The 14,890-nt window shown below is 53.0% G+C and overlaps 1 protein-coding gene across 1 annotated transcript in view; it reads right to left on the bottom strand.

The window, feature by feature from the left end:
• Acacb (acetyl-CoA carboxylase beta) overlaps nt 1-14,890 on the bottom strand; it is a 117,821-nt gene that overhangs the window by 24,542 nt on the left and 78,389 nt on the right. The window contains exons 28-38 of the mRNA XM_048784891.1: nt 14,080-14,198; nt 13,198-13,245; nt 10,915-11,052; nt 9,533-9,632; nt 9,336-9,443; nt 6,558-6,614; nt 6,277-6,318; nt 5,057-5,272; nt 3,354-3,509; nt 2,282-2,485; nt 953-1,108 (exon numbers count right to left, since the gene is read on the bottom strand). Coding sequence (XP_048640848.1) covers nt 953-1,108; nt 2,282-2,485; nt 3,354-3,509; nt 5,057-5,272; nt 6,277-6,318; nt 6,558-6,614; nt 9,336-9,443; nt 9,533-9,632; nt 10,915-11,052; nt 13,198-13,245; nt 14,080-14,198 — 1,344 coding nt within the window. The remainder of the gene's footprint in view (nt 1-952; nt 1,109-2,281; nt 2,486-3,353; nt 3,510-5,056; nt 5,273-6,276; nt 6,319-6,557; nt 6,615-9,335; nt 9,444-9,532; nt 9,633-10,914; nt 11,053-13,197; nt 13,246-14,079; nt 14,199-14,890) is intronic.

Genomic DNA, 14,890 nt, shown 5'->3' with positions numbered 1-14,890 from the left:
CCATCTAGGATCCACCAGGCCTCAGTGGCTCTGAAGAGAAGCTCTGCCTTCTATTGTGATCCCCGGCCTGACACACAAGCCTCAGCAGGAACTGACCCTTGCTGCTACAGCGGAAGGTCCCTGACCTCAGATCCAAGTATGTCCCTCACAAGGCCACAGAGGGATAGGAAGACACTGACGTCACCCACGTCAGCACGCTCAGTCTTTTACAGGCTTTTCTTCATACAGAAAGGCACAGGAAAAAGTATTTGAAGGAAACACACTAAATTGTTATTTTGAGCATCATACATAATTTTTTTTCTCTTTTTTTTTTTTTTTGAGTCAAGGTCTCGCTGTGTCCCCCAGGCTGGCCTTGAACTCCTGGGCGCCAGGGATTCTCCTGATTCAGCTTCCCTGGGGCTGAGACTCCAGGTGCACACCACCGAGCCCGGGGCCCAGAGCATGTTGTAAGAGTAGACTAAACAATCCTCGGAGCTGGGGCTGGGGCTCAGTGGCTGAGCACTCACCTAGCACGGGTGAGGCACTGAGTGTGAATCCTCAGCACCACATAAAATATAAATAAATAAAGTTATAAAAAATATTTGAAAAAAAAAACCCTCAAGATCAGTGACCCCAACCTCTTCTTCCTCTATTTGGCTTTAGGGCCTGGAAAGCAGCAGTTGACTTCATAAATGAGCACAGAAAAAAAAAAAAAAAAAGAGGAGGAAACACATAAAAATGTTAAGCCATCTGTTACAGGGTGTGGAATGATGAGTTCCTTTTCTTCTTCATTTTTTTTTTCGCTAAAGTTTTTGCACTATATCATTTTATCATGGGGATAAAAATCAGCCTTATTTTTTGGGAAAAAAGAAACACTTGCAGTCATGAAGACCCTGTTCAGACGGGATCTCACAAGTACAGCCGAGTTGGGGGTGGGTCCCGTGGGGTCGGGGACAGGCCCCGGGGGACTTGCCTGCCTGAACAGCTCCGGGAAGTCGTACACGTAGGTGGTCCCCAGGGACTGTGCCTGGAAGCGCTTGGCCTGAAGCAGATCCTTGGTGACGTAGGGGGTGTTGATGAGCATCCCGTGGAGGTTCCCTTGTTTGTCCCCAAAAGAGTGGAACATGATCTGGATCAGGAAGAAAGGACAACAGTGAGGGAGATGGGCCCCCAGGAGCCACCTCCTCTTGGGTACCTCCACCCAGCCTTCAGGGACAGCTCAGGGCAGGGGGCACAGCAGGTGTCACCAGAGGGACCTCCTGCTTGGGAGTGTTTGTGTTCTCCTCTTCACCAGGGGGGACAACCAGAACAGGAGGACACGGGGACAGCTCCGAACATGAGACTCCTGGTCCCAAACACGCAGGTCTGACACACCCAAACACAGGCCAAAGTGCTCACAAAAACTGCTGATTTGAACCAGATGTGCATTTTTCTAAAAATATATTTTAGTTGTAGGTGGACACACAATGTCTTTATTTCCTTTTTATGTAGTGCTGAGGGTGGAACCCAAGGCCTCACACATGCCAGGCAAGCACGCTACCACCAAGCCCCAGCCAGCCCTCAGAGCTGCATTTGGGGGATGGTACTGCGCCCATGTCAATCTCCTGGGTGGGTGACACACTCAGGGTTGGCAAAGGACATCACTGGGAAAGGTTTTGTGGTTCGTGTTCTGTATCATTTTAGCAACTTTTATTCTGTCCAGCCCTGGGGGTTCAACCAGGGACGCTCTACCACTGGGTATATCCCAGCCTTTCTGTTCTTTGAGATAGTTCTTTTTTTCATTTTGAGACTGCCAAGGCTGGCCTTGGCCTTGAACTTGGAATCCTCCTGCCTCAGGCTTCCAATTACAGGCTGGGATTACAGGTGCGCAGATTTTTTTTGCAACCTCTTGAGTCTGATTATTTCAAAATAAAAATATTCACATATACATATAATGGCAGTCCAAAGGATGTCTGATTCACTTTCCTGGAGCCTGTTTGATAGAATGATGGGGGGAAATGTCTGTCTGCCTAGGTGACCTGGTGTACGGGCCGCATCATAACCAAAAAGAGCCTCCGCATCTCATCCGGAGGAGGGCTGCGGGGTGACTGGGCTTTGGAGATCTGGGATCCTGCCCAGGAGGCATCACTGGGAACCGCCTGTCATCCCAACCTGGAGCTATTCACTCATGGAACATCACAGAGCTGCCACAGTCCGCAAGGCCAGCCAGAGGGCCCCTAGGGGTCATTTTAACCTGCCTTGGTCCCCAGCAGCCTGCCTCGGCTTCGTCTTGGACCCCCGTGGTCCGCCCCCTGGGCCTTACGTTTCCAGATCTGAGGTCAGTCACTTCCTTGTAGAGGCTGATGTCCAGGTAGTAGCCCGACTCGTTGGTGATGAACAGGCGGATGGGAATGGCGCTGCCCGAGGTGGTCTGGCGGATGTTGATCTTGACTTCGGCCTGCAGCACGCGGAGCTTCCACAGCCGGCTGCCGTAGCGCATGACCATGGAGCGCACCGACTCCTCGATCTGCCCCGAAGCAGAGCAAGCCCTTTCAGAGGCCATTCCACGCACACGCTTGCAATGGCACCAGTGGCAGTGGGCAGTGAGACACTGACCACCTGGGACCCGGAACCACCCGGCAAAATATGAGCCATTAGCAACCCAGGGCGCCCTGCTGAGTACTGAGAACCCAGGTTCTCACGTCCTCCTCTGTGCACACAGCAAGGAGCCTGTGTGTATGTGTGTGTGTGTGTGTGTGTGTGTGCGCGCGCAATGCTGGGGACGAAGCCCAGGGCCTCACGCACGCTAGGCAAGTGCTCCAACACCAACCACCCCCGCTACAGGCAGGAATCTTTATCCCCCACTGACAGGTGGAGGAGACAGAGGCTGACAGGTGACAGCACTGGCGCTCCCACATGGTCCCATCTTCCTGTGCCTCTCAAGGCTTCGCAGTTTTCTCCTGGAAATACGAGGACCAGTGGGGTCAGGGGTCTGGTGGCCCCTCTGCGCCCCACAGGTGCGCTGGGATCCTTCTCATCCCAGGGTCCCCACCGTAACAGTCAACCGAACAGCTCAGCCAGACTTTGGGTGTTCATGGTCCCCACACTCCACCCCATCCCCTGCAGATCCTGAAACCTGGGAAATTCTTGCAAATTCTACTGTGCAAGGTGTGCCTGGCATGCATGTCACCCTCACGGCCAAGGCGGCTTCACAGGGTGTGGCTAAGCTGCACCAGCAGGGACCACGGAAGGCTGGCTCTCCTGGGGTGACGGAGGCTCGGGCAGGGACATCATCCAGGGCCTCGGGTCTCAAGGGCCAGGAGACAGAGCCCCAGAGCCACATGATGGGAGGAGCCCAGTGAGAAGGACCCGCGGTGAGAGCCCCAGGGCGTGACCTTGGAGGGGTCCATGATGACGGTGGGCACGAAGTTGAGGAAGATGTGGTTGCAGTCGGTGCGCACGCTGGTGTTGTTGAAGGCCACCTCCAGCTCATCCATGGCCTCGAGGAGCAGCCGCTCGCCCTCGTTCTGCAGGTACTCGAAAGAGGCTTCCTGGAGAGGGCGAGGGACAGCGGCTCAGGACACAGCCTCGGGCCGGAAATTCACCCTCGGAGAGGAAATGCTCCCCTCCTCCAAGAGCCCCGCGGAGCCCTGTCCCCTCGCCCGGGCTGCATGGCACATCCGCCAGGCTTCAGCTTGCTGTCTCTGATGCGGGAACATCAGGGCAGGGTGACTGGCCTTCCCAGGGCTGCCATTCCTAGAGATGGCCCACGACTGTCCAGGGAGTGGGATTTTTACATGTAAATTGACTCAGAGCCCAAATCCAAACATGGCCTTCACTGGCTCACAGCCCAGGCCCCGTCCACCTGCCCCCCTCACCGCTGGGGCCAGGACAACTAGGGGCAGCCCTGTGCCCCACCTGCTGGGACCAGCCAACCTGCGCCTCCCTGTCCCTTCCTTCCTTCCTTCAAAACCCACACACACACACAAAGTTTTCTGCCCACTTTTTCTCTTCACTCCTTTAACCACCTGACCAAGGTCAGTGCTTGCCCACATACCCCCCATGGTGGGCCAAGGCCCTTCTTAGGATGGTGAGACACTAGCTCTCCAATGACAGTCACGTCCTGACCCCCTGGCCTCACCATTCCTGAACAATGATAAAGTCCAGACATCTCTTCGACTGAAGGAGCAAAAACCTGAGATTAACTCAATAACTGTCAAGAAGGAACTGGATTTTAAAACAGATACCATAGCCAGGCGCGGTGGCGCACGCCTGTCATCCCAGTGGCCTGGGAGGCTGAGGCAGGAGGATGGCGAGTTCAAAGCCAGCCTCAGCAATGGCAAGGCGCTAAGCAACTCAGTGAGACCCTGTCTCTAAATAAAATACAAAATAGGGCTGGGGATGGGGCTCAGTGGTCAAGTGCCCCTGAGTTCAATCCCTGGTACCAAAAAAACATACTGTACACACACACACACACACACACACACTCACTCTCGTCCATGCAAGGCTGTCGCACACACCATGGATCAATCTTCATTATCAAGGGAGAAGGTCTGTAAGTAACTGTCCATAGAAAAGGTGACAGTTCCCGGATGATCTTGCACCCTGAGCTCTATCTGCAACACTGGAGCCCTGACTTTGGGTGGAATCAGGTTTGGGAAGAGTCATGCATAGGGCCAGCCCCTCATGGCAGAATTCTGGGTCCTGTCACTTGATCTTTAAGAAATAGTTTTCAGGATTGGTTGAGATTTTTACAGTATGATCGTGGGTTATTTTTCGAAAAGCAAGAAATAATTCAAAAATGATCACTCAACCAGCAAATATAAGAAGTTCCCTGAATGAACCAGTCTCGTTCTGTCTCTTCAACTTTCATCTCACACAGAGAGAATCCCACCATCAACACAGTGACCCAAGAGCCCCCGCTGGGACAAAATAGGCCACCTGCTGTCCACCTCCTGCCACAGCTGTGTCACATGGGCAGAGCCGCGTGCACCCAGCATGTCCTCAAGTCCCCAGCGTGCAGCTCAGAGGAGGAACTTGGGAAAGGAAGGCCAGGGCCTGAGGGACCAGAGGAGGCAGAAACGCCTGCGCCCCTTACCTTGGTGATCAGGTCCGAGTGCCTGATGATGGCACGGATGAAGAACCTGTGGTCCGTCACTTCCGCCCCCTCCTTCACCTTGGCAGCGCCCAGGTACAGGTGCATCTTGTGGTTGGCACAGGGCACCGCCGTCAGGTCAAAGTTACGCATGCGGCTGAGCTCCAGCTGGAAGGCCAGCGCGGGCTCCAGGTGGCGGTAAATGCGATCTTCTGCAAACTGTAGCCGCCAGAGAAAGGGCGGATGAGACAGACAGACAGACAGACACACACACACACACACACACACACACACAATACAGAGTCCAACATTGCAACTCCATGCCCTGTGGTCCAGGCCCTCTCCTGCAGACCACGGTGCTCAGGGATGTGGCATTCATTGTGTCCCCTAATTGTGAACGGTCCCCAAGGCTCCTGAGATTTGGGGTTTTGCACAAAGTGTTGTAAGACTGGGGTGCTGGGAGCGCTCTTGGCTCCTGGGGGAGCCGACTGGTCCCCAGCACCTGCCAGCATGAGGAGGCCGCTCTCATGGCACACAGTACTCAAGATGTCACTGACCCAAGTTTCTTGGTGGGAATTGATCCCCAAAAGGAAGCAACTGACAGGGCTGGAGATGGAACAAGAGGAAAAATGAAGAACCTAAAAAAAAGCTGCGCTTTGGATAAATCACAATGCAAAATGCTGAGCGTGGCAGGGTCCTGAACTGGTGCTGGGGACAAGCCCACCTGCTCGACTAGGGAGCAAGAAACACCCAAGGGCCAGACGTGGCCTGTTCGGGCTGATGAACCACACAGCTCCCGGCTCACCCCTCAACTCTGCCGCCTCTGCCTGAAGGCCACGGAGACACTAGGTGATCGAATGCCTGTGTGGCTGCTGCGTTCCAATAAAACTTTATTTATACAACAGGCAGCTGGTATGCAAGTCATACTTTGCCGACCACTGGTCAGGAAGAAGATGAGGAAAGGAGGCTGGAGAACTGTCTTACTGAGGATCCCCTGAACACGACAACTCAGAGGAGGTGGAAAGAGGAGGAGCCCAAGGGTCTGAGCTCCCTGCAGGAAACATGGGGTTCTCATGGGAAATATAACTCCCCCCAAAAACTGGAGTATACACAGCAGTTGCCATGTTCTAGAAAACGAGCAGGCCTCGAGGACTGGGGACAATCCTCTTCAATATCAAAGAAGCCAGTGGCGGGAGCACACACTTCGCCGCTTTGGTTCATACCTCATCTCTTGCTCTGAACGTGAAAAACTTGGGAAATTCTTTCTGCAAAAAGAAACCCACAGAAAAGACGATTAGATCAAACAAGACTCCATGAACTATCCTCTCTATTTATTTTGTGATCATTAACAATGAACCATTTTGCTTTCAGAATGAATCGTTTGAAAAGTGTTTTCTAATAACGGGTCGCTTCTACCCTCACCTACAAAATATGGACCAAAATAAACTCCGAGGTTCAGAGAATGGGAAAGACTAGCACAGAAGACCTGACAGCTTTGACTGACCTCTTGGGCGATCAGGAATGTGATTCTTCGGAGTCCGTAATCCACAAGGATATTTTTCTGCATTAAAAACCAGAGACATGATGGAATATTACGTAGCCATAAAAAGGACTGGCGGGCTGATACGTGTTACCATGTGGCTGAACCCTGTGAGTGTGCGCAGTGGAAGAAGTCAGGCACGAAAGACCCCCTAGTTCCATGTGAATGGAAAATCCAGAGTGAAAACATCTGCAGACACAGAAAGTAGATCAGCGGTTGCCTGAGGCTGTGATGTGCAAGAGGGCTTGGGTTGGGAGGTGATGGGAGTGACTTAATATAGGGGTTGTGATTTTTTTGGTACCAGGGACTGAACCCAGGGGCACTTAACCACTGAGCCCCATCCCCAGCCCTATTTTGAATTTTATTTAGAGACTGGGACTCACTGAGTTGCTTAGCGCCTCACCATTACTGAGGCTGGTTTTGAATCCGCGATCCTCCTGCCTCAGCCTCTGAGCTTCTGGGATTACAGGTGTGTGCTACCACACCTGGCTGGTATGTGGCTTTGTTTTCTAGGAGGTGGCGGGAATGAAACTATTCTTCAATGAACCATGATCGTGGTTGTGCAACCCTGGGAACTCGTTACAAAGCACTGAACTGTACACTTTTGATGGGTGAACTGTGCACTGTGGAATTATATCTCAATAAAGGTGTTACAGGAAGAGACAGGCCAACGTCATGCCTCCTGTGAATACGTAGAATTTGCACTGGTCAATGACACCTCAACCAAGCTGGAGAAGGACAAGCCGGGCGAGAATGCCCAACACAGGAGAGCTCAGCCTGCTCTCATCAACAGAAAACGCAGGAACAGAGGAACTAACTGACAGTATCAGAGGTCAGAACACAGCCAGTAGTCTCCAGGGACAGTGGTGAAGGGGAGCGGACACGGGACAGATTCCAGGAGCCGAGAGGGCCCATTTGTGATCTGAACACGAATCCCACTGTGAAAACACATCAAGCCATGGGCGTCTGTGACTTTTCGCTTTCTTATTAGACTTCAACGACAAAAATAATTATACGAGAAAGTGCGAAGGCGTTCCCTATTGCTCCTTCAATAAAATAAATACTGCGATATAAAGTTCTGTGGGGAAGCAAGGCGCAACGGGCGCACACCTGTCATCCCAGGGACTCAGGAGGCTGAGGCAGGAGGATGGCGAGTTCAAAGTCAGCCTCAGCAAAAGCGAGGCCCTAAGCAACTCAGTGAGACCCTGTCTCTAAATAAAATACAAAATTGGGCTGGGGATGGGGCTCAGTGGCCGAGTGCCCCTGAGTTCAATTCCTGGTACCCAAAAAACAAAAAATAAATAAAATAAAAGTTTTGTGGGGAGAGACAAGAAAACAAGGCTATTGCTTAATTTATCGACCTGGTAAAGAAAATTATTAGGGGAAATGGACGGCGCTGGCCTGTTTCAGAAAGAGATAAACTCACATACAAATGGACACGGGAGGAAAGCAGGCTGGAGAGAGGACAGACAGACTGCACAAGGAAGACTCAGCCTGTTCACTGGTCCTTGACCACGGCCGGGTGTGTGTGCTTACTTATGTGCACATGGGAGTCGGTGTGCAAACACGCACACACACACAGGCTGAATGTAAAAATGTCTAAACAAGGAATCACACAGCCAGCGTAACAAAGCTTGTCCTTTCCAACGGCTGCGGTCCTTCCAGTCCTCCTCTCTTTGGTACCATACACGTTTAGCGTTTGCCTGTCTGTACTCAACCTCTGACGTCTCGGAGCAACCCCCATTCCTACTCCTCGTGCGACTCCATAGCTGTCTGCAGCTGAGGCCCTTGAAGACACCCAAGGCCAGCATGAGAATATATGCTAGGGTGGCCACATGCTTGCAAAAGCCACCTGCAGCTATTGTCCTACTCAGTCATCCACATAAGGGGCATTTTTAGATTGCAGGTTTCTTGATGATTCCAATAAAAACAGCTCTCGCTCCTGGAGCCCCAAACTATTTATTCAGCCTGTCCAGGCTCCTGATGGGCTAAGCAGTGTACATCCTTGGTATTTTAATCATTGTGGCTTCCTGGGAGAGAGAAATGCTGGCCCTATGGTACGGGTGAAGACATCTAGAATGCCAGACATGGTGGCACATGCCTGTAATCCCAGCAGCTTGGGAGGCTGAGGCAGGAAGATCACAAATTTGAGGCCAGCCTCAGCAATTTAGCAAGGCTCTAAGCAACTTAGCAAGACCCTGTCTCAAGATATAACATTAAAAGGGCTGGGGATGTGGCTCAGTGATAAAGTGTCCGTGGGTACCCCCACACAGCTCAGACCAAGACCAGCCCCTCCTCCCTGTCCAGGGGCCTCTCCACCACCAAACTCACATTGAAACTTAATGCCCCAATGTAACAGTATTGAGGGGGCATGGCCTTTAAGAGAGGTAATTAGTAATTAGGTCATGGGGTGACATTTTGGAAGGGACTAACGGTAGTTCTTGTAGGACCAGGCTAGCTCTTGTGAGGGCAGGTTGTTAGACAAGAGTGAGCCTGGCCCTTCCCCCCCCCAGCTTCCGGTCTTATCACGTGCTCACTTGCACACGCTCCTGCTCTGTGATGTCACCTGCCATGCTGTGACACAGCAGAGGCCCTCACCAGATGCAGGTGCCCAGTGCAGCCTCCAGACCTGGGAGCTAAAACCTCTTTACTTTATAAAAGTTACCCAGCCTCAGGTGCTTTATTATAGCAACACAAAACAGACGACCTGCTCCCCCAATGGCAGGGGCACACCCAGAGTACCTTGGACTGTACAAATGTCCTGAAAATCGGCACCAGCTCCTCATCCTCCAAATGGTCTGCGTACTGGATGGCCACGTTCAGGATGTGGATGGGCTCTTCTCGGAGGTTCTAAGTGAGAAAACAGGGCTGAGAGGAGAAGGACCGGGAGGCGCAGGCTTGGCCTCTCTGTAGGCTGCTCCCTGGGCTGAGCCGCTGACCTTGTAGTCGTCCTCCGAATACAGGGAGGTGCGGGCCTTGCTGAAGAGGGGGATGTCTTTGGGCACGTTGGCAAAGCAGGAGATGACTTCATCAAAGTTCCTGGGGGTGCGGGGCAGAGAAGGAAAGCTAAGGGGCCACTCCCATCAAGACCAGGTCGAGCTTCCAAGCCAGGCCCACGGGAACCCTGGGCCTCCCTCTTTCTTAGCCAACACAGGTTCAAGTGGTCTCTTGACTCAGTCCAAAGCACCCCAACAGGGTCGTTCCCAAAAGGTAAGAATGACGCTCCGCAGCCTAGCATCAGGATCCGAGGACAGGATTCTAACCGTCAGGGCCTGCAGCTGGGCCTGAGGAGAACTCTTGACCCCCTCCGACTGGCTCAGAGGCCCCAGAGACTTTGCCTTGCCTAAGTCACCTGAGGGTAATAACAGAAATCCCCGCAGCCCAGAAACTCAACAGGATGATTCAGCAGGACAAGCCAAGCACAACACAGACCCCAGGAGCAAGTGGTGGTGATGCCGAGGGCATGTGATTGACATGTGAGCTGTATTTCAAGTACTTATTTCACACACACTGTCTCATTTAATTTTCACGATGCCCCAGTGAAGTAGGTCCTTCCATTACACCCACATTACAGATGAGAAAACCAAGAGAGGTTGATTAATTTGTTCAGTCTCACAGGAAATGCAGAGCTGGGATTTCAACATGGGTAAGCTGTCATGTGGCCTCACGCTCCTGATGACAATGCTATTATGATTGTGTGTGTGTGTGTGTGTGTTACTGAGGATTAAACCCAGGGTCTTGCCTCACACATGCAAGATAAGTGCACTATCATAAATTTTTATTTTGAGACACAGTCTCCCTGATTTTCCCAGGCTGGCCTCCAACTTGCAATCCTCTTGTCTCAGCCTCTCCAGTAGCTGGGATGACAGTTGGGCACTGTCCCCCTGCCCCCTGCACAGTTTGTTGTTTTTTAAATCTATTTTTAACTGCTACATAAAATGTAAAAAATTATACATAGTGAAGGAGAGCCAGGTGATGTTTCCATATACATATACACGGTGTAATGTTTCAATCGAGTTAAACATCTATCTCCCAGAACATTCATCTTTATGGTGAAACCTTTCCAAAATACTTCCTTCCAGTTTGTGAAATGGGCAGCCTCGTGACCTCGGCTCGCCCTGCTCTGCATTACACCACGGCCCCTGGCTCCTCTCTCACAGGAGCCTGGTGCCCGCCATCAACCCTCCCCCCGTGACTCTGTAATTTTCAACTCGCTGTGCTACGTGTCTGGGTCCCCCCCACCATGTGCCTAATGAATGGCGGGGTCGGGGAAGCCCACCACACACCCTGCTTGGGTCTGGGGGACCAGGCCACACCATACCTGGTGAAATCCTCGAATCTCTGGAAGGCAACCATAGCCCCCATCCGCTGGCACAGTGGAGAGAAGCCACTGTCCATGAAGAGCTCTGTGCTGTGCCTCAGCAGGTCGGGGTTGGTGACACTTATGGGCACGGCCATCCTGCAGGGTGACAAGTGGAGGGTGAGGCAGCTGCTCTGGTGCCTGGTGCCTCAGGGAGCCAGACTAGGACTAGACCCCCCCCCATGCTGGGCTCTGAAACTGCAGATGGGGAGGGACGGAGGCTGGGGCCGGTGGGTGGGGGTCTCATCTGATTCCTCAGGACCTGGTGTGGTCAGAGCCCAGCGAGTGAACGAATGCATGCAAGAGAGGCCAGTCCCCAACAGTCCAAGGTACATCCAGAGGTGGGACTGCAGCCACCAGACAGAGAACTAACTCTTCCAGCATCGATCTCTCCCGCAGAGGCCCAGGCCAGGCCAGGCGGCTGGCAAGGGGGCAGCCTCGGGGCTGGGAGCACACCAGGCCTCCACTCCTGGCCCCATCTGCCTCCACCAAACCCCTCCTGGGGCAAGACCAACAGCCTCTTTAGAGTCCAGACAGCCACGGCCCCAGAACGGGCCGCTCACCAGGAGCAAATAGGAAGGGGTCACCTCAGGAGTTGGGACTGAGCCCTGGACTCCAGTGTAGGAGGAGCCATCAGACGATGCAGGAGAGAGTCCACCCAGAAGGCAGAGCGGTACCCCACAGAAAGGAGACCTGCTTGCAGGGCGGACCCGCGGTGGCATCCGGGAACTGGGTTGGGGAAGGCACCCACTCCTCCCTAAATGACACGGCTGGCTGTGCTATGTACACCTGCCTTCTTCTGGGAGCCCGGACCCTGCCTGTGAGGCAGAGGGTGCCTCAGGGACCAGCCCCCAGCGCCAAGCTCTGGTGAGTGCTCCCACAACCAAACAGCAACACTGCCACCTGCCATCAGCACGGGCGGGGAGGGGCTCTGAGGCCTGCTCCTGCCCCCTCGGCCCCGCCCTGGTGCCCTCTGCCTCTGTGGACACTGCCGTGCGTCCCTTCACTGTTCAGGGTCCTGAGTGGGGGTGGACTCTATCCTCTGAGTCCTCCAAGCAAGTCCTCCAACCTGGGGGTGCTTGGGCATCCCCAACACAGATATCTGAGTTCCTGTTGGGTCGCCTGGTAACCAGGATCCAGGGCCCCTGCTCCTGCACAACTAAACCCAGAGGTCACACGCTGGCATTCCGTGGGGCAGGGTTCAAGTGACTCTGGGGAACACATCACTTCTAACAAACATGAAGACCTGCCCTTTCTTGCCCGGCCTACCTGACCACTGTCCTGCAGGGCAGCACTGGGCAGGGCCAGAGGCCAGGTGGTGACCCAGGTCCCATCTAGCCCTCTCACAGCTCCCTGGACCTGGAGCAAGTGACTTCAAGTAGGACTGACCTGTCCTTGGTCTCAGCGACCCAACTTGCCACATACCTGGAGGCACTGGAATTGAGGGCCAGGCCAGGCCCTCCTGGCGGGGAGAACCCCGTCCAAACAGGGTGGACTCCAGGGTCAGCCAAGGTCCAGAGTCGTCAGCCAGCACTCCCAGCTCTAAGCAAGGCCAGAATCTAAGACCTAGACCAGGAACCCACCCCCACAGTCCTCAGTGTCTCTCTGGTCAAAACAGGAGCTGGAGCCCATCCTGGGCAATACCCTGGTATCCACAAAGGTCCTCCCTGAGACGCGAGGCATGGCCCAGGGTCCTTGTGTGAGTGCCCTTCCTTTCCTAGAGGGCTGAAGTGCCGAGACAGCGAGGTCAGGAGAGAAAAGCACTCCCCCCCCAGTGGCAGGGAAAAGTCCACACCACACCTCCCGCCACCCCCAAAATGACCCCAGGCCAGAGCAGCACAAGACTTTTCTCACAATGGGGTAAAATATCACGACCCTCTTTTTTGGAAATACGAAGGGTAAAATAAACGACACGTTGCTTAGGGCCTCGCTAAGTGGCTGAGGCTGGCTTTGAACTCAAGAACCTCCTGCTTCAGCCGCCAGAGCCACTGGGAGGACAGGCGTGAGCCACCACGCCCAGCCTAAAATATATTTTTCAAAATCCCAAGAGACCAGGAAAATCCCCACTTGCAGAAAACATGAAGCCTGCTGCCTGCAGAGACATAAGACCTGATCAGGGGAACCCCAAATCACCACGACACCACGAAGCCACAAGCAAGACCTCTGGGAACCCCCCAGGAACCCGTAACAGAAGAACCAGGAAGAGTGAGAGGGACTGCTCCGGACACCAGGGGACATAATTACTTTATGGACGATATGGCACGCCACCTGACCAGAATGGGACGTCGTGTCCTGAAATAAGATGGGTTAGAACACAGACGTGAGCCCGCAGTACACACGCCAGCTGTCCCGGGAGAACACCGCGGGGTCACTGAGCCACGGCGCCGGATGGCAGACTCCAGTGGGCACAGGCCATGTGCCCTGCACCTGGCTCCCGAAAACGCTCAAGGGCTGGGGAAAGAGCGCTGAGATGAGCCCCTGAGAAAGTAAGCTCAGCTTCCCACCCCAGGTGAGTGAGCAGCTCGGCCCAGGTCCAGAGACGCCCCAGGCTCCCATCTGTAAAATGCAGATGACATCCCGCTTGGCCAACAAAGGGCAAAGGCTCAATGAAATAAGAATCTATAACCCTGAGCACAGTGTCCGGCCAACAGCACGCCGTTGGGCGGTTACAACGACAGCATTGGTTACAATCATCACGGGGATTGATTGCTAATACCCACAAATTTCTCTGTGCCATGTGGTAACCTAAATGCCACATGTGCCTTATCTCATTTACTCTTCCCAACGGTGGAGGACAGCACTCTACTGGAACTTTCTAGAACATTCTGGCACAGTCCAGGAGGACACCTGAGAGCCCCATGTGGCCACTGGGTACTTTAAATGCAGTTGTTATGACCCAGAGGCTGAAGTTTTTCACATTATTTCCACTTGTTTTAATTTAAGGAGGTAGAGGTGGGTAGGAGGTGGGCCGTGGTTTTACCTCCACAGAGGAGAACACGGAGCTGTGGGAGAGCCACAGCGAGGAAGGGGTCTTCCCAACGTCCACCCAGCAGCACACTAGAGGCACTGGCTGGGTCCTCGCAGAGGACACAGGTCAGAGAGGAGAAAGGGAGCCCCAGCGCCTACCGGTTTGGGTGGGAAGAGGGCAGCATGAACTGGAATTCCACCACACAGGTGCCATCGGGGAGCTGCCTGTGCTGCAGGCTGTTCAGCTCATAAGCGATGTAGCCTCTCCGCACATAGACCTGGGGGAGAAGAAACACTGTGGACATCAACCTGAAAAGCCCAGGCTGAGGGACACCAGGAAAGGTATCCACCGAATCTCTAAGCAGCCGCCGAAAACATCCCAGTGAGAGTTGATGGAGTTTTTTTGCTTATTGGTTTGTTTTTGTAAAGGGCTGGGTATCTCTGCTACGAACACTTGATGCTACTGCTTTACGGAACCAGCCTTAAAAATATGTACACAAATAGGTGAGGCTATTCCAAGAAATTTTATTTATGAAATACGTCCCAGGGCCACAGTTTGCCAACCCCTGCTCTAGAGCAGTTCTAGCCAATAGAAATACAACACAAGGGGCTGGGGATGTGGCTCAAGGGGTAGCGCGCTCGCCTGGCATGCGTGCGGCCCGGGTTCGATCCTCAGCACCACATACAAACAAAGATGTTGTGTCCGCCGAAAACTAAAAAAAAATAAATATTAAAATTCTCTCTCTCTCTCTCTTTAAAAAAAAAAAAAAAGAAAGAAAGAAATACAACACAAGCGACACCTAGAATTCTAATTTTTTATAGCCATGGAGAAAAAGAAAAGGAACAGCTAAAAATAATTTAATAATACTCTTATTTCTCCCTGAATATTATCATTTCAACATGTAATATAGGAAAATATTTGCATATTTCACATTCTTTCCTCCCTACTAAGTCTTTGGAATCAGGCACA

The sequence above is a fragment of the Marmota marmota genome, unplaced genomic scaffold (genome assembly GCF_001458135.2).
Source record: "Marmota marmota marmota unplaced genomic scaffold, marMar, whole genome shotgun sequence".
NCBI lineage: Eukaryota > Metazoa > Chordata > Mammalia > Rodentia > Sciuridae > Marmota > Marmota marmota.
The sequence above is the reverse complement of the archived record's forward strand: the minus strand, read 5'-3'. Positions and strand labels throughout refer to the sequence as shown.